The sequence below is a fragment of the Triturus cristatus genome, chromosome 10 (assembly GCF_964204655.1).
Source record: "Triturus cristatus chromosome 10, aTriCri1.1, whole genome shotgun sequence".
NCBI lineage: Eukaryota > Metazoa > Chordata > Amphibia > Caudata > Salamandridae > Triturus > Triturus cristatus.
Genome location: NC_140593.1, coordinates 1,163,638,772 through 1,163,657,685, shown reverse-complemented (window position 1 = coordinate 1,163,657,685; position 18,914 = coordinate 1,163,638,772). Strand labels below are relative to the sequence as shown.

The 18,914-nt window shown below is 41.8% G+C and overlaps 1 protein-coding gene across 1 annotated transcript; it reads right to left on the bottom strand.

Annotated features, from left to right (window-relative positions):
* Window positions 1-11,253: 11,253 nt before the first annotated feature.
* Window positions 11,254-13,013, bottom strand: LOC146796843 (olfactory receptor 1S1-like). Its single transcript, XM_085631383.1, has 2 exons — window positions 12,102-13,013; window positions 11,254-11,277 (listed from the first exon to the last, which is right to left on the bottom strand). Exons 1-2 carry the CDS (start codon window positions 13,011-13,013, stop codon window positions 11,254-11,256), a joined length of 936 nt encoding a protein of 311 aa, XP_085487509.1.
* Window positions 13,014-18,914: the final 5,901 nt, after the last annotated feature.

The following is an 18,914-nucleotide window of genomic DNA, read 5'->3' as shown; positions in this document are numbered from 1 at the left end:
CCTAGACTGGAAACAAGCATCCTAGGACCGATTTCAGGCTTTCAGCCTTCATCACCCAGGACAGCTTGACTCCAGTGGCATAGAGAGCACGGGACTCACGTTTGAGCATACCCGTCCCTCTCGGGGTGACAAATGCAAAAAGAACAATTTATGGACAGAATGCAGAACAATGTCATACATTCACCCCAGTACAGAGATCTGGGCCTAAATCCATCATTTTTTTGCTCACCATGCCATTCCAGTTTGGACCCAGCCATATGCAAATCAGTCTTGAGCCTGCGCCCAATGGGAACAGTCCAGCTCGAACTGCCAGTTCAGGTCCTCCCTAGACTGGAAACAAGCATCCTAGGACCGGTTTCAGGTTTTCAGCCTTCATCAGCCAGGATAGCTTGACTCCAGTGGCATAGAGAGCACGGGACTCACGTTTGAGCAGACCTGTCCCTCTCGGGGTGACAAATGCAAAAAGAACAATTGATGGACAGAATGCAGAACAATGTCATACATTCACCCCAGTACAGAGATCTGGGCCTAAATCCATCATTTTTTTGCTCACCATGCCATTCCAGTTTGGACCCAGCCATATGCAAATCAGTCTTGACCCTGTGCTTAATGGGAACAGTATATTTCCATGTAGATTTTACCTGTTTCTTGTTTTGGAGCAGTTGTCAAACATGCAGGTGATGAGTAGAATGCTTTTTTTTCTTGTGCCAATCAGCTGTATGGCACATTAATGTGATTGCTGCGTCCTGGGAGTGTCCATGGTAATATTGCCTAGGATTAATGTAGTACTAGGATTTCGTGGTTGGTCAAGAAACCTATTAGATATGAGTCTCCTAGCTTTTGTGGGATGATCACCATATTCCATTACAAGGCCACCGATGTCATTTACCGGTCAATTTTAGCTATCTTTGTCTCATCATTGCCAGCTGCTTGTCAGTCCTCGATTGCTTTTGAAAGTGCAGTTTTGGTACCTTCTCGTTAATGTGCTTTCTGGAATTATTAACTTGTTTCCACTTAGTGAATTCTGACCAAAGCAAGAGTAGGGAGCTCAATATTTGCATGTTCTGCAAAATATGGCAAAAAGGGAAACAATGGAATAATGGGACAGCTGCGGATCTATATAGAATGGGTCTACTTCTCTTAAATGTAAGTCTATATTGGATTTGGACCATTCACAAACAGTATGCTGAAAGGATAACAGCAAAAAGAACAGGTCCGGTATCGTGGTATCAGCCCTAATAAGCCAGGCTAGCTTAACTCCAGTGGCATAGAGGGCATAGGACCCATGTCTGGGCATACCTGTCCCATTTGGGGTGACAAATGCAAAAAGTACAATTGATGGAAATAATATTGAACAATGTCAAACATGCACCCCAGTACAGAGATCTGGCCCTAAATCTATTTTTTTTTTGCTCCCCATAACATTCCAGTTTAAACCTAGCCATAACTAAATCAGTCTTGACCCTGCTCCCCATGGGAACAGACCAGCTCGAACTGCCAGGCCAGGTCCTCCCTAAACCGGAAACAAGCATCCTAGGACCAGGGTATCACCCTTCATCAGGCAGGCTAGCTTGACTCCAGTGGCATGGAGAGCACGGGACCCACGTCTGGGCATACCTGTCCCACTTGGCGGAAGAAAAGATTGTGGCATTTGAGTTTATAAGACTGTTGTATGTAGATAGTCTCTTATTCAATCTGAGAAACCGTGATAATGAATTTCATATAGCATTAGATATTATAGATCAAGTGTCAGGTGAGAGAAGTATGGGGTTAATCTTTGTTATTTCTGCTACCAAGACTACAGAAGTAAGTAAAGAACACACCATTCTTTGATGGGCAGCAGATCTCTGGTCCTAAAAATGGGCAGATTGGACAATGATAAATTAATATACTATAATTATGAAATAGGCACACAGATGCACAGTTCTCACAGACTGACACTTTTTCCTAGAGTCACTTCATAGAGAATAGGATTAATAGAAGCACTTGTTATACCCTATTCACCCTATTCACAAAGTTAAGTTTTGGATAATATAATTGTCCTATTTACAAAGGTAAGTTTGCATGTTTACATCTGCTCACTTATAGATCCACAGCTAGACATAACTCTCCTCATCGATTGAATTAGCTGTTTCCCTGAGTAGACCAACATCAAGATGTAGACTTATGACTCTCCACCCCCCTCGAATGAGAAAATAGAGATTGCCAAGGCTGAATTTTTGATTGATTAGTTAGTTTAGTTATTTTTACACGTTGATGTGGAGATTTCTGGTGCATGTTATGTGTTATTTTGTCATATTGTGGAATCAATGTGCACAAAGAGACCCTAGTTTTCCAATAATGAACCTCAGTGCTCCGTCCCTACACCCCTCCTTTAATTTCACTTAACTGTACATAGTAAAAAATAATTATTCCTCATGTTCTACCCACTTGCCCTTATACTTTCTACATTTACTACTAAATACTGTACTAACATGTGCGAAGAAATCCTCCACTGAGGGCGAGATCTCCACACAGAAACAAAAGGGGAGGTGGAGGCAGAGATCTCCAGGTGGAGGTTGATGAACTGCAGTTTTGAGGAACTCCAAAATAGCATTTGTGAATGGCATCCAGGGGGTTTTGCTGATGTATTCTTCATTATTCACTAGAAAACCTGTAGAAAATAATTTGCAATCAAATATAGGTGAGTTGACATTGAATTATTGAAAATACTAGATATGTTGTAGTACTGCATAGAAGTGCAGATCCTGTCAAGGTCAATATATTGTGAATATAAAAATGTCAGGGATGGGAATATCAAGGGCAAGTATATTGTTTTTTTTACCTTAACATCACATTTATAGTAGTGATTACTTGTTGTCATATTTATTGTAAGTTTTGTATAGTATTTAGTTTTCTTGTTTTTAGAGATAAACGGTTAGTAATAAGTTAAAGTTAAAGTACCTTGTGTGGTGAAGTTTAGAGAAAAGTAAACATTTTTATTAAATATGGAAACAAAAGTAAAACAATTTTATGTTAAATATTAATGTAAACTACGTGCATATATTTATTTTAAATGTAGAACAAAAGGAAAATATATCAAATTAAATAAAAAAATATTTCTCAAGTTTAAATTAAAAAATACATTGCCACCTAAAGTAAAATAATTAATTTGTGTATTATGCATCAATTATTATTCAAAGTGGTGTAAAAAATTATCTAAAGAATAATGTAATTATATTTTAATAAATAGCCTTGTTACATTAATTTAGACATTAAAAAGTGTCACTAAAGTTTCTGGGTTTGAGGGAATTCAAGGTTATTTCCATGAGACATGCATGTTTGGCAGTAATCACGGCTGAGAGGGAACCTCTGGAAGTGTAAGACCAGAATCAGATTTTGAAAACACACTGTTTACTTATGACACAGGAAAGCTGGCTCAAGTAAGTTCTGAGATTAGCCTACACATTTTGGGGGTCAGCGAAAATAGGTTGACAGGATCTGGCGGAATGAAAACAAACACAGGAGAGATAGTACTGACGATGACCAATATCCTGAGGGAGTAGCCATAATTCCGAGTAAGGGAACAAAGAAATTCCTAATTGAGTGCAAGCCAGTCAACATCAGACTCATGATAGATAATTTAAAAATCAGGCACATTAACACCACGATCATAGACAGAAAACAGATGATGATAAGTGACACCTGGAGATGCTCATGGCCAACAGAAGTCTGGTTGAGTTGTGAAGCGATGTACGCAACAAAATTGAATATTTGAAAAGACCAGTAGTGAGGAGGATTCTGTAACTGAACAAATTTCAACCTCTACTACAACACGTGTTCAGCTGGTGCCACAAAACTGACAGACAGAGGATCTAGGCAACCACTGGAAGGGTGGGGGGGGGAGAACAAGAGTTTGAGGAAGGGTTCACCAGGACCATTCATGGCAGAATTCCTCTCCTTGGGTGACTAGGAGCAGAGACTGCTGACCACAGCATTTCCATCAAATGTAGTAAATGTTTCTAACTGCTCCCTGTCTGTGATGGATGAATGTGTCTTGAATATTGGACTCAGCGTCAATCCTACACCTGATCCCTTTGAGTTCAGAGTTGAGTTGCAGAAAGTTATGCAGAAAATAAGGCTTCTTAAAATTTTCTGGATAAACCTAGGGATCCACCTACATTGTTTTCGAATAATCTGCATAGACCATTGTCTTTTTTCCCCCCTTTCTCTATGGGATCAGAGGTGTGTGTTTTTGAATGAGTACTGGAACTGATTTCTGCACTTGAACAAACATCCACATCGCAGCTGTTTCAGAATGTATCAAGGGCTGAATGACTGGGTATAACATATTTAAAGGAACATCCTGATATTGTGATCAAACCTGCTGATAAGTGGGGTGCTATTGTTTGTTTTAAACACCACTGATTACAATGCTGAGATTATTCGGCATTCGAGTGTCCGGAGGGAGAAATCTTGGGATACCTGGAAGGAAGCAGAGTTTCAGCTCCATTCTGAACCCTGTGTTCTAGCATTTTATTTTTTGCTGAAGATCCATAAGTGTGGGAGACAACAAAATGCAGAGACCTTGGCTCATGTTTCGTTGCTCTCCCAACCATAAGGACAGACCGGTCCATGAAAAAAAGTGATGACAAACATGGCTTCATTACCTAATGGAGATATCCCATGTGGGATATGTAATATGTGCAAATTCAACTGTCTATTTCAATCTAATAAACTAAGTATTAGCCGTACCTTGTATGAGAATTAGGCCTGGGCGGTAAATTCCGTTCCGTTTGCGGAATTTGCGGAATTTCGGTAATTTCGCGTTCTGCGGAGAACGCGAAATTGCCCAAAATCCTGCTTTCCGCGTCTTCGCGAAATTTTTTCTTGTTCGCGTTCTCACAATGCGTGTTCGCGAGATATTTCTCCCTGAGCACGCAAACAGAAACTGTGAACAGGAAAAAAGCATCGCGAACATGCAATTCCGCGTGTTCGCGAAGATTTTTTACAGTTTCGCCGAGATTTGCTTAACGCGATTACGCAAATTCCGCCCACCCCTAATGAGAATATGATGACTAATTACAACACCACGTTTCTGATCTACAGGCTCCAGAGACCCTGTGAGCTTGAGTACATTGATTTTACTATTTGCATAGAGAAGACCAGAAGGCAGGACAACATCAGCATCTTGAAAGTGGGCAAATTCATAAGCCAAAGTCCTATGAACTTCCAATTGACTGTTTTGGGAGCAGAGGAGGCCCTATATATATGAAGGAGGTGCAATAGATTTTCTCTGAACAGACTGACAAACAGGGTCTTAATGAGATGGTGGAGTGGCATAAGGTTCTGTACTAATGGGTATTCCGTTACTTTGTGAGGTGAGTAACGCTTTGGTGTCAGAGCCCCTAAGAGATTTTGCTTTGGTGGAGGTCTATTTAGAATTCTATTTAAAATGTTGTTTATGTAAGGGGGTTTTGTTTTAAAGTTTTTCCTTACAATGGATTTTCCTTATCTTTCAATTAGGACCAATTACATTCTCTTTTCTGCTTTGTATGTGTTTTTTTTTAATATGTTTTTGCCAATTAAAAGATGTTTTGCTAGTTGTTGGCCCTTCTCTCACCCAACAACCTCCTATCTCCCTTTTTGAGCTTTTCTGGTTCTATTTTGAGTTGATCTACGTCTCCTACTCGTAATTTTAACTCGCAGTTGGCCATTTTGCTTTATGCATACTTTCAAGATGGCCCTACAGCCAACTTGGTTTTGTTGTTCTTTAAAGATGGCATCACATCTTGATGATGGTCTAGTGTTTGATGTGGTTGTTATGTAATATATGTTTGGGTTCCAAGTAGCATGCTACCCGCCAAAAAGCACACCACCGCTTTGTCAGGGTTAGTAAGCGCTGCATAAATTCAATTAAAATTAGTATTACCATATACGGGGGAATATTACATTCTTTAGTTAGCAGCCACAGATGGAGAGTCCTGCTGGAGTATTGAACGCAGGCATCATAGGTATGCATCGGGATTGGTTACTGATCTTGTGCGTCAAATATGCATGATTGTGTAGGCAGCTTTTCAATCATTGGAGAAAAAAATAGCGTTTATGAAAAGTTCCAAATCAGTTTGTTTTGACACGTTAATAAGTTGTGATATAAAGGTTCATTGGTACTACTTCTTTTTGTGTGGTTGAATAGCTATGAGGGGGGTGGTCCCTTGGTTGTGTCCTTTTTGCAAGTATATTGGCTGTGGTGTTAACTATTATGTTTTTTGTTCTGTTCTCAGGTGGCTCAGGAATTTTGTTCCTGAAATTAGTCACATTGCCCACTGGTATTGATTGATTGATAGTCTTTATTTCGATACATAAAGTATCTTAAAAGCAGTTCAACAGTTAAGAAAAACAGCAGAAAAAGGAAAACACTTTTCAAACAAGACAATAAAAACAATGCTTAATAAATACAATTAGTACAGTTAAGATCAGAATTAAATTGATACGGAAAGGCTTTTTACACGAATCAACCAGGACCACTTTAAAAATTTAGACACAGCACAAACCACCAAAGTGGATGTGTCGGACAATAAAATACGCAGGGCCACTGTGTGATTGCGAGTTCCCAACTGTCTACAAAGTGGTCTAAGCCAGTACCTCCTGGGAAAGCAATAATCAGGGCATTCAAAAAGAATATGTGCCACAGTCTCGACCCGCGTGGAGCAGAGGGCACAAAAGGGGGAGGGCTGGGGGGACAATTTCCACCGGGATATCAAATCACCTACAGGTAGGATCCCTATTCTGAATTTAAAATATAAGGACCTATCAAAAGGAATAGAAATCATATCGAGATATGGTTCGTAAGCTACCACGTCTTTAATCCTCAAAAAGGCTACAGTTGACTTGCATTGGCGTGGATCAACAGTAAGTTTAAATGAAACCCAGTCCCAATACAATTTCTTTAGAGTGGCTTTGGGAGGGGCAGATCGAGTAGCCCAAGCTTCACCTAAGCCCAACTCACCCAAAAGATGTTTAACGTCCCTCAACCATTTAATCTTACAGCAGCCCCCCATAGACATCACCTAGGACAGTCCCTCCGCATAGGAGGCTAGTTCAGGGACCCTCCACAAGCGGGCCCACAAGAGCAAGGGTCGTAGTCGAGCTTGATCCGCAATTGATCTACAGCCTAAGTCCAGCAAAACTGGAACTGTGGGTGTACTCGAAGGGAGAGCCATCAGATCTTTCAAAAATGTGCTCTCCGATTTTGCAAGCATGTCAAGATTGCCTATGCCCCACAACTCTGCCCCATACAAGGCAGCACTAACCCCCCTAGCTTTATAAATCTCCACAACTGGGGCAATAAATTGTTTTGTGGAAGTACGATGTTCCTTGAGCAAGGCACCACCCACCCTTTTGTGATTAAGAAGCATCTTGTTGATGTGCGGAGTCCAACACATAGAGTCGCTAAGGCGGATTCCCAGGTAATCAAACTCTGATACCCTCTCCAGGTAGGCAGAGTTCAACACGGGAAGGCGCCCCAGTTTCCCAGGGGGATTCATGATCAAATATTTGGTCTTATCGACATTGATCACCAATCCCCTAAGGGAACAAAACTCCTGAAAGCAATTAAGAAGTTTTTGGAGGCCCTGGGGGGTCTTTGCAATAAGGAAGGTATCATCTGCAAAGAGCAGTGTAGGGATCCGAGTGCCCGCCAGGGACGGTGCATCAGCAGGTTTTTGAAGCAAATGCTCAACCACCCCATTCACATAAAGAGAGAATAGGCTGGGAGCTAACACACATCCCTGGCGGACACCCCTACTTACAGGAATTCTATCAGTTTTCTCCCCATTCTTACCCCACCGGACCTGTGCATAATTGTCTGTATGTAGTTTTATCAGGAGTGATAGGATATAGGACGGCAACCCCAAACCCTGCAAGACCCTCCACAGTTCCTCTCTAGGTACCAGGTCAAAGGCAGTCTTGAGGTCAATGAAGGCCAAATAAAGACTGCCCTTGCCCAGCACCACCACCTTCCAATGCAGGAGCGCCAGTCTAAAGACTTGCTTGATAGTCCCGGTTCCAGAGCGAAAACCAGCCTGGAAATCAGATAAAATCTTATTGTCATCCACCCATTGGAGGATTCTCCCCAGAATCACCTTCCCTACCACCTTTTGGGATGAATCAATAAGGATTATGGGCCTATAGTTGGCGGGGTTGTCCCGACAACCCTTCTTGAATATCGGGACAACCTCCGTCCCTTTCCAGGACTCCGGTACAGATGCTCCCCCCATAATTGCATTCAATAGGGTGGAAACCAACTTCCCCCATTGCTTAGGATTAGCACGTAACAAGTCACCGGGTATCCCATCAGGCCCAGCAGCTTTTAGGGGGACCAGGGACTTGATTACGAGCTCCACTTCTCTGTCAGTAAAGGGATACGCCTCAGTGTCCACTGCCTCAACCATCAGAGTGAAGGAGTCGTTAAGGACCCCCTCGACAGGGGTATAAAGGGACAAAAAGTGGCTAAACCAATTCTGAGCTGGGATATTACATGTCAGCAAAGTGTCAACATGCCTATCCCTAGATCTTACCAAACTCCAAAATCCCCTAGCATTCCTTTCCATGCTTGCAGCCAAGAGGTCCGCCCAGAACTTCTCCTCCCCCTCTCTTTTTGCTGCCTTTAAAGTCTGGGAGTAGTCTTTCCTTGCCAGCCTGATAGCTACCTGGGATTTAGATTTAACAGCCCCAACCAGCGCTTTTTTTCTTAACTCTGCATTTTTTTGTAAACCAACCCTGCGATTTCGGCAGCAACTTCCTGTTGTTAGCACGGGAAGCCATGCTAGGGAGAATAAATAGGTTACTCAATGCCCTAGTTAAGTCGCAGAAGGTTAGCGTAATCTCCTCGGGCGATCGGATCAGCGACTCCGACTTGCACAGTGCTGCGGCCAGGAGTGCCCCTATATCCGCCACTTTCTCTTCGGACATAATAAGCTTTGCCCACTTCAGCCGTCTACCACAATTAGATGGGAGAACTTCGTGGAAAATAGGTGCTATATGGGACGATAATCCCCCCTTGACAGTTAACCACTGGGAAAAGAGAGTGAGTGAGAGGAGATTATGATCACTCTCAATGGTAGGTATGATCTCCATATCCTTCAGGATGCTCCATAGACTTGCGTCAAGAAGAATGTAATCTATTCTAGACGTATGATTTGGCCTATTATAAGTATGGGCACCCACTAGGTCAGACTTGGACCTCCCATTAACAGCCCTAAGATCAAATTCCATGTTAAGTGAGTTGATCTGTACCACCACTTGGGACCACCTCTTAATGGGAGGTAGCGCTAGGGCAGGAATACCCATCCTGGAGTCCTCCTCACCACTTCCCAATATATCGTCCAGGCCCAAGGGCTCAAACGTGCAATTCAGATCTCCTGCCACCAAAATGCGAGATTTATTGGGGCGATGCCTAAGCAGATCTTCTAGTAAGGATATTGTGGCCGATAGTATACCACCCTTCGTACCTCTGGCATAGACGTTAAAAATGTCCAGGAGGAGGCCGCCCCGTGTGCCCTTTATAGTAATATTGAGGAGGTCGGGAGAATTGGTAGGATGCTGAACCACCTGACAATCAAGAGCAATATCAACCCATATGAGGAGACCGCCCGAAGGGCGTCCCTTGCCTGAGACTGGGGGGACAGCAGGAACAAAATAAGTCGAATAACCTACCTTGTGGCAGGGTTCCCTGCACCATGTTTCCTGGAAAATGCAAATGGAGTAGCCCTCCACAAGCCCATTCCAGTCCGAAAGTCCCAGCTTCCTTGAAAGACCCGCGACGTTCCAGCAAAGAATCTTAATATCTGGATCCGCCACAACCGACTCCCTACAGTTAAAGTCCTGTGGTAAATTAGTGGCTTTATCCAACTGAGAGGGAAAAGAAACATTGCTTTTATTCGGCACGTTAGGCACAGGAGCAACACCTGGGCAATGATCCCTACAGACCACCCCATGGCACGTGTCGGTTCAATATCCCACTGGTAGGCTTTCACCCAGTTGTAATGTGGTAACTATGCCTTACTTCTTCTTTGTGATTACAGAACAGTTCGTTTTGCTCACAATCTCGGTCTGTGTTTCCCTTTCTTCCTCCCCAACTGCTTACTTTTGTAGGAACGGTGCACATATGGGTGACTTTTGGGTCCTAATGCTCAGACAAATTTGCCTGCAAGTTAAGTAGGGCAATGGAACATTTTGGCCTTTTTTTAATATCTTGATGAAAGCATGTTAGTCTGGTTTCAATAAGCCTGGACACAGGCTTTGAACTTTTTTTTAATGGATGCCATGTGGGGTCATTTTTAAGTATTTTTGTACAGAGAGAAATACATTGACACTCATAATTTGAGGATCAATTCTAAATAAAGGTGGAAGAATTTGAAACAAATGTTGGAAGTTATATGAATCTACTACTTACACACAGTACACATATAGATACACACACTATATGGGATCTTCCTGCCTCAACCTGAAAGTGCTAAGGATGACATAATTAACTAGTATGCTAGCAGTGGACAACATGTACCGGTGGTTGCTCCTGTGAGGCATTTCCTATTTATTTATTTATTTAGTTTTTTGCAAAATTCCCCATAGTTTGAGGTGTTGGTAATGCAGGCACTAGAGTTTTTTTATGTACACCCTTGTAGCTCGCTACACCCTGAGACTTTCCAGAGCAGATTGTCTCTCTAAAACTAGTTTTACTGCAGGGACCTTATTACATTGAGCTTATAGGAACTTACAATGTAGGGTGTGTAACACAGGGGCTTGGTTCTTGCTTTTCATTGGAGGCCGCCCGAGCATCTTGTTGTCCCTCTATTGCCCCTCCTTTTGTGGCTACAGTTAGTAGCTTGCCAAGCCCTAGAGAACAGCAGTCAATGCACTAAATTTAGTGACAGTAACAAACACTAAAACCACACCTTTAATTATCCTGAGTGGTAAATAAAAACTGTTTAGTTCACTGTATGCAGTACAACAAAAAATGATTGTCTCCATCATTCACTTGCACTAAGTCGGCCATTCCAAGACTGACTCATCTTTATCATATAGTGTGCCAGTGACACTATAGCCAACTCATTGAAGAACGACAGATGCAACAACCTGAGTGACTGAAAATTAAGTATGTTGTGACATACAGCTAGACTTCAAAGAATGTAATTTCTCCTGGAGCAGGGGCTCATTGGAACCAATCTGTGAAAACACAAAATAGAGTAACCTTGAAGGAAGGGCTATTCCATCTCAGAATTGCATAGGAGAGCCCATGTGAGTCCTTCTGAAGACCTGTTTAATTGTTGGCTGCACTGATAGTAAGGAGGGATTCTGAAAAGCATTGTGGTTCTTAGACTAGGTACATCATATGGGGCAGATTTACTGAGATTTTTCATCCAGGTTGTTTCACCGTTATGGAGTAGCACCGACAAAAAAACGTTTTGTTTTATTTTTCAAAGTACACCAAGACAGTGCATAGTGCTGCTTTGTGCTACCTTGCTTTGTGAAGGCATTTGCACCGGTGGGGCATGGGCATTCCTATTCATCCACCCATGGATTTTGGTCCATTTCCAGATTTACAAAGACTTGTAAACCTGGGAATGCATCAAAATGCTACACTATCCGCAGTAAGCCATTACCGCTTTCCACATGAGCTGCATTCTGCAGCACACATAGAAGGATGAAAACTCCTTTAAGAATTGTTTTTGTGCAGGACGGTGTCCCTTGCTGCACAAAATAATCCTGCCTGTAATGCATAGATCCTGTTCTCTGGTACTAGTGTGCCTATGTTGTGCTAGGCAGGACAAGGTACTCCAGCGCAAGGAGAGAGCAGAAATGCTCCATATCATGGTAAATATGAAGCATGTAAACAGTCTCACTTTCATGCAACACAGCACAGTAAGTTACCTTGCTCCATTGAGAGAAAGAATTGTAAATACATGCCCCAAGTGCAAAGCCATCTTAATGAAAAACCAGAGGAAGAGCTGAAAATAACTGCATGCAAGCACCTATGTATACAGAAAGATAGATAACATACATACTAATCTCACCCTAATCCATACCTGTCTAACTGATCACGCCACATTCTTTCGATAAATTAACCTTCTTAGAGCCTGTTTTACTTCATTGTTTCTGAGACTGTAGATAAAAGGGTTAAGCGTTGGTGCTAGGACATTATACATGAGGGTCACAAACCTCTCCTGGCCTAGGGAATAACTGGAGGAGGGTCGGAAATACATAAATACAAGAGTACCATAGAACAAGGTCACCACCGTGAGGTGTGAGGAACAGGTGGAGAAAGCCCTTTGCCGCCCTTCCGTGGTGCGTATCTTAAGAATGGCAACTACAATGCACACGTAGGAGAACAGTACGGCTGAGAAGGGGATCATCACAATAAGGGAACCCTCAGTGAAGATCACAAGTTCATTGGTGGATGTCCGAACACAGGACAACTTGAGCAGTGGAGCAATGTCACAGAAGTAGTGGAGAATTTGGTTGGGTCCGCAGAAGGAGAGACTAGCCATCAAGAGTGTATGCAAGAGTGCATGCAAAAAGCTCACTGCAAAAGTAGAGATCACCATCCAAAGACAGTTGCGAGTCCTCATAATGTCTGGATAGCGAAGAGGAAAACATATAGCAACATACCGGTCACACGCCATCACGGCCAATAGCACACACTCAGCAGCTGCAAAAAATACAAAGAAGTATAGCTGGGCAATGCAGCCCTCGTAGGAAATAGCCTTCTTGTTGGTGTAGATGTTGGTGAGCATCTTGGGGAGAGTATCTGAGATGAGGCCGATGTCCACAATGTTCAAAGCACTGATAAAGAGATACATGGGTTTATGGAGCTGAGGACTAAGGGCAATCACCATCATTATGAGCCCATTTCCTAGCAGCGCCAGAAGGTATACTATCAAAAAAGAGGTAAATAGTATGGACTGCTGCTCTGTGATGTCAGAAAGTCCCAACAAAACAAACTCTGTCACCGATGTTTGATTTCCCCCATGCATCATTCGAACTTTGAGACCTGAAAGGAACAATTATTAGAACTTAGAATGGTTGTGTTGCTTCCAAAGGAGCCCAAAGCACATGAAGCATTTGGAAATTGTATTTGGTGCAAATGACACAAAATCATGTATGCAAATAATACATATTGCTGCTGGGGCCCAATGAAATGGTGGTAAGAGGCTTCTTAGTACAAACAACTATTTAGTGTGATCCATATACCATACTGACTGTAATCTGACAAAGGGACAAAAATGTAGTACATTTACCTTGTAATGGGATGATATGCAGTGCCTAATTTGTGGCAGTTTTCTAAGACAAAGCACTGACACTTATTTCTAACCAATGACACTTTGTTTTGTTAGTCCAACACCTGGTGTGTGTTTGTATGGTTGCTGTTTGCATGTTTATTTGTGTGTGTATATGTATGCATGTAGTATTTGTAAAGAGCACACATTGTCCAAAGGCGTCAGTGAGTCAGTGATGTACAGGGTGAAATGCAAGTGCACAGTCAACAAGAGATAAAGGAAGTAGCTGGCTTGAGCATTGTTAGGGTATGGTGATGTAGTATTCTTTAGGAGATACATCTTCAGCACTATCCAAAATTGGAGCAGCCTTGAGGCATTCAAGGCAGAGACAGGGATGGTATGCCACATCCTGGGTGCAGAGCTGTAAAAGGCCTTCTGAGAAGGTGCTGTTTTTATTTTACTTCAGCAGCATGTTCTACAATTCCACAAACCTTATTAACATAATGAAATCAGAGCATGGAGGCCAACCTTACCGTTTGATTTAACATACAAATCTGAAAGACAGAGGAAGAGAAAGATTGAAAAACCAGCAAAAATGGAAAGGGGAGAAACAATGGGGCAGTGTCTGGGGCTGAATTAAAGAGGCATGATGTGGATTTAATATTATACAATCATGGCACACTGTGCGCCTGCCTTTTATTGCCTGGCAGAGGACTTCTGAGGAGATCTTCAGGCACCAGTACATAGTCTATTACAAATTAAGCACTGTAATATGACCTGTTGTACATTTTGCCATCTTCTTACAGAGGAACATTTCTTTGGTTCTTGCATGGTGGGTGTGGAATTCTACTACACATTGAAAAGAGCTGCCTGCCCAGCAAGGTGTAAACATGTTATATAACTAACACATTTACAAATATTATTAATCGTAAGAACATGCTTTTATTAAAGTTAAACTTTGATACAAAGATCAGAGTCAGACTGGAACAGAATATATATATTTCTTGGCACTAAAATAAAAGTGGCCCCCATTAGTGAATAACATAGCAAAAAACGTGACCCATATTTGGAAACTGGGGCTGTTCTAAAGTTGAAAAGACATGCTGTATAGGTGTTTTGTGAGGAATGGAAGATTTGATCTTGCTACAGGCAATGTTTGTTTTAATATCAGGTAAATCAATGGTAAAAACCAGCCCACCATACTGTACACAGGCCAACAAATAGCCAAAGAACGGACCCACACTCTGACACAGGAACATATTACAGATTGTGGGGGTGGGGGTCCCTGTTTAGAACAGCTTTGAATTGATGACACAATTTCAGCTCTATCATGTCCTCTTGGGCCAGGTCACTGACATACTGGTCCAACATCTAAATGTGTTTACATATGATATTGTGGAAAAGTGAATATTGTTTTCAATACTTAACACAAAAACTGGTTGCTGATATTACTGCAAAATATTTGGCAATGACATCATTCCATTTCTCATTTGCGAGGTCCTGTTTTGATCTATAAAATACTTTGTTATGGATGTTGCATTAAATATAAATACAGCATTTCTCTTCAAAATGTTATAAAAGACTCTCACAATTCACCCACCTTAAAAATAAATGGCAAGAATCTTCAGAACAGAGATGACTCTGTAAGCGCCCCCCCCCCTCACTTTGCCCATGCATTAAAACGCCTCTGGTCAGACAAGTCCACCGCCTTACTTCTTTTTTTAGATTGAATACATTTTTACTACATATTGGATGCTTTGTCAGTGTCCTTGAGTGCTGGCACGCTCAATGGCTGCAGTGTCTGTGTCAACGCAGTGATCAAGACAAGCCAAAAAGGGTGAGGGGCTCAATGGTGTGGTACTAAAATATCAACCATAAAACATCAATGTGCAACAATGTTAACTTCAAAATACCAACGTACACAATATTGTGAGAGTAAGAAGATATAGAGTTGGACTAGTAAATCTGTACACACTATGTATAATGACTGTAAATGATATTGTTGCAATGAGATATCTTTGTATTGATATTTTGATGTAGATCCAGCCCGGTGGAGCGGGACATGGGACAGAGGTACAAAGGTAATGGAGAGAAAAGATAAGCAAGCCAAGTTTAGGGGCAATCAGAAAGAAGCAGATAGGAAAGATGAGCAGAAATGTTTCACAAGAATCACAAGAGTCACAACTGTGCAGAAAAGGGACACAAGAGGGGTGGAGACCTGCAGGTACTGCCTTAAAGCCTTCAGCAAAGAAGAATTACATAAGTAAATTAGAAAATACATGAACAACCCTACAGAATAGAAGAGGAATGTTTGGATATTTCTGCTGCAGTGATCTGAGGTCTCTTGGTGGCAACAATTCACAAGGTGGTGGTTTAGCACTCTGATAGTTCTGCCAGTCTCCACCTTCTGGAGTTGGTTAATCATATTGCTCCTGTGGGCTGCCACTATTTTGTGCCCACTTAAGTCTGGGTTTCTGCTGTGGATCCCAGATATTCTATGTTTCACCCTCTTACTCTGTGCTTATTTGTTAATTTCTGGTGCAAACATTGACCCACTCTCCGCTCAGCTGTCATTTTTAGCTGGCCCACTAACCTCTTAGTGGATCTTCTTCCTCAGGAGGTCGTGTTGAATCTTTGTATTGAACTGTGGGCACAACCAATACGCCAAGCAGCCTCTTACAGTAAGATAGAGTAAATGTGGCTACACAATAAACCACAAATCCCAAACAATACACCTACTTCAGGTCCCTGCATTATCGGAGTCCATCAGTTAATTATTATATCCTGGGTGAGGCATTTTTAGTCATGCAGGGGACATAATAGTACTTATAACCTGAGAATATGCTATTATAAGGCAGAGGCACATCAAAGGATTCTAAGATCTTAAACAACGAAAACAAGCACAGACATAAAAGCAAACAGCATAATTTCAATACACAGAGAATTTAAAATGGATCTTACCTCATTGACACCCGAAAGTAAGGGCTGGCAAAGCGCAAGTAAATGTTTTCAATCTTCTAGGAAGAGGAATTCAACAGTACCTCTGTCACTGTAAGGTCAACATTATTTTACACCAGAATTTTCAAAAGCAGGCTACATAATATATGGCACACCACTTCCTCAAGACTTCAGGTCTAAAGTTATGTGTCAGGTCTAAACTCACTCTTCAGGTCTAATCTTATACTCAAGTCTAAGTTTACCTTTGGGAATCAGGCCCACAGTACTTACACTCCAGTTAGATTTATCCATCATCTGATATAAGAGAAAATATGCACAGTGAACATCTCTCCTGATTTCTGTAGTTCATATCACTCCTATGGTACGCACACAAATCAAGCAAACATAAGGAGATGATGGACGGAGCGCTGAAACGTATCAGACAATCACCCCCAGTCACAGATCTGGGTTGAATCCATCATCATTCTTTAGCTCACTTTGCCACTTCAGATCAGAAACACAAATCAATCCACACATCAACTGCAGTGCATAGTGGGGCTGCCTTCTATCAAGAAGGGTTGGGAAATCACAGTATAGCATATGCGGCGCACTCACCCTCAGCGCCCAACAGTAGGCATGCTGATAGGCATACAACATGTCTAATGTAAAAGATTTCAGGAGCTAAGACAGATTTATAACGTGTTCCATACCTTGAACACTTACACCTGTCTCTGAAGCACAAGACTGCTGATGCCTTCATATTTGGTGGCTCTTGCACAAAGAAGACATTTTGTATGATTGAGTCTATGTCTTTTGTATCTATCATCTCATATAATTTGCATCAAACCTCCAGGGCTCCAGAAACTGCCTCCACTCTCTTATTGTCTATTATGTGGACTCCATTGCTCAGTGAGATATGGTGAAGTGGCAAGAATGGCCAATCTATTTTAAAATATGCTTCTGTTGATTTCTTCCCACATGCCAGCCAACTATAGTGAATACATGGTGTTGTCACAGTGTCCCATGGGCTTGAATATCTCTACTGTAGCCCTATGGCTGGTGCTTCCCGATGTTTTGTCTCTCGTCAGACCTTTGTTCAGTGCATCATGAACATAAGTGCTTGGTCTATGCGTGGAAAAATGAGAATACACAAAAAAAAACATGTGGCTCTTAAATACTGAAAAACATTACAAACTGTGCTGATGACAATAAAGATTGTTGTCAGTCTCGGTGTTGAGTTCACAGTCAATAAATGCATGTCAAAGAAAGGGCTGGAAACTGCATGTTTCAACAAACTCCATGAAATTATGGGAAAATGTATATTTTGGTTAGACAATTAGTGGTGAAAAGGTTTCAAAATAGGATTTGTAGAGAAAAAAATGCAAATTTACTTTTGTTTTCTGATGGACAATGTTTCTACAAAATGGGACCACCTCTCGAGAACCATAATTAAAAATGATACCTTCTGTTTTCCTGCAATTGCTAAAATGATGAATCTCACACATTTACGGCAGCAGAATTATAATTTCCGACACCGCTTATATTAATGAACAAAAGTGACAAATTCACACATGGCATGCATACTTCCTTTGGAGCATGATGTTAATGTGCAGGCACGTTTTTCAAAGGGCACTTTCGCTGCACATGTTTACTCCTGTCAGCTTGCATTGCAGTTTCTGCTTTGCTCCAGCAACATGATTAAGGTGTCTTAAATACAACCAATTCTGAAATTATAACAAACCTAATCAAGGTCCTGTCTGCTCTGAATCCACAGGAAGTGCTGTCAGTAAACCAGGCAGTGCTGGCATGGCTGACGGCCAGTGGTGGAGAGGAATGCAAACCTTGCAAAGAAAAGTGGAAGACAAGACAAGACTAAGCAAGGCATCCAGCCTAAAATCAACCAAGGGTTCTGGGAGGAACAAGAGCTGTGCGCATCATGATAACATCTCACTTCATCTAACTCCCCTTCTCTCATCCGTTGCTCATCTGATGACATCACGGCTGCAACTGCATGAACTCAGGCCAGGAGTAGGGCTAATTTAAAGGACCAGTCCTTGTCCCACCTCCCCACTTCACAGCCTTATTAGGATACCTCAAACTCACAAGGGTCTGCTACTCCCTGATGGATCCCTCTGGGTTGGAAATAAATTGGCCCCAGTGCAGTTCCATATTATGGGTGGAATTAATCCCTCTGGAGATGGGATGCAGAATCCTGAGTTTATGCAACATGCATATTTGAAAGATGTTATGAACAAATATGCAAAGCAATTGCATTTCCTAACACAATTTATAAGTAGGGCATGCAAGTTTCGTCAACACCTGATGTACAAAGCCCTTTTGGGGTGCAAACTCTGCACTTCAAAATCACAAGCTTTGCAAATACAAAAGGGTGTTCTTACTAGTTAATAATCCACTTTTTTGAGTCAGAAATGCCTTTCCTATTCATAAAATGGATTTTACAAGTCTTTACAAATCACTATTAGAAAAGACCGTGAAAGGGATCACCACTCTTTATCGATAACCACCTCCCAATTTGGGGTTCCATCTGATTCACAAAGGAGAAGTTTGATAACCATGGCCTCGAGGTGAGCCGACAGTGTCTGTAGAGACCACTGGCTTCTTCCCCCATGAATGTATGACGTTACATTGCATACATTCACTGCAAGGTATTTTACATCATGTTTGTTACAATGCAAGTCGTTACAACGACTTGCGCTGGAG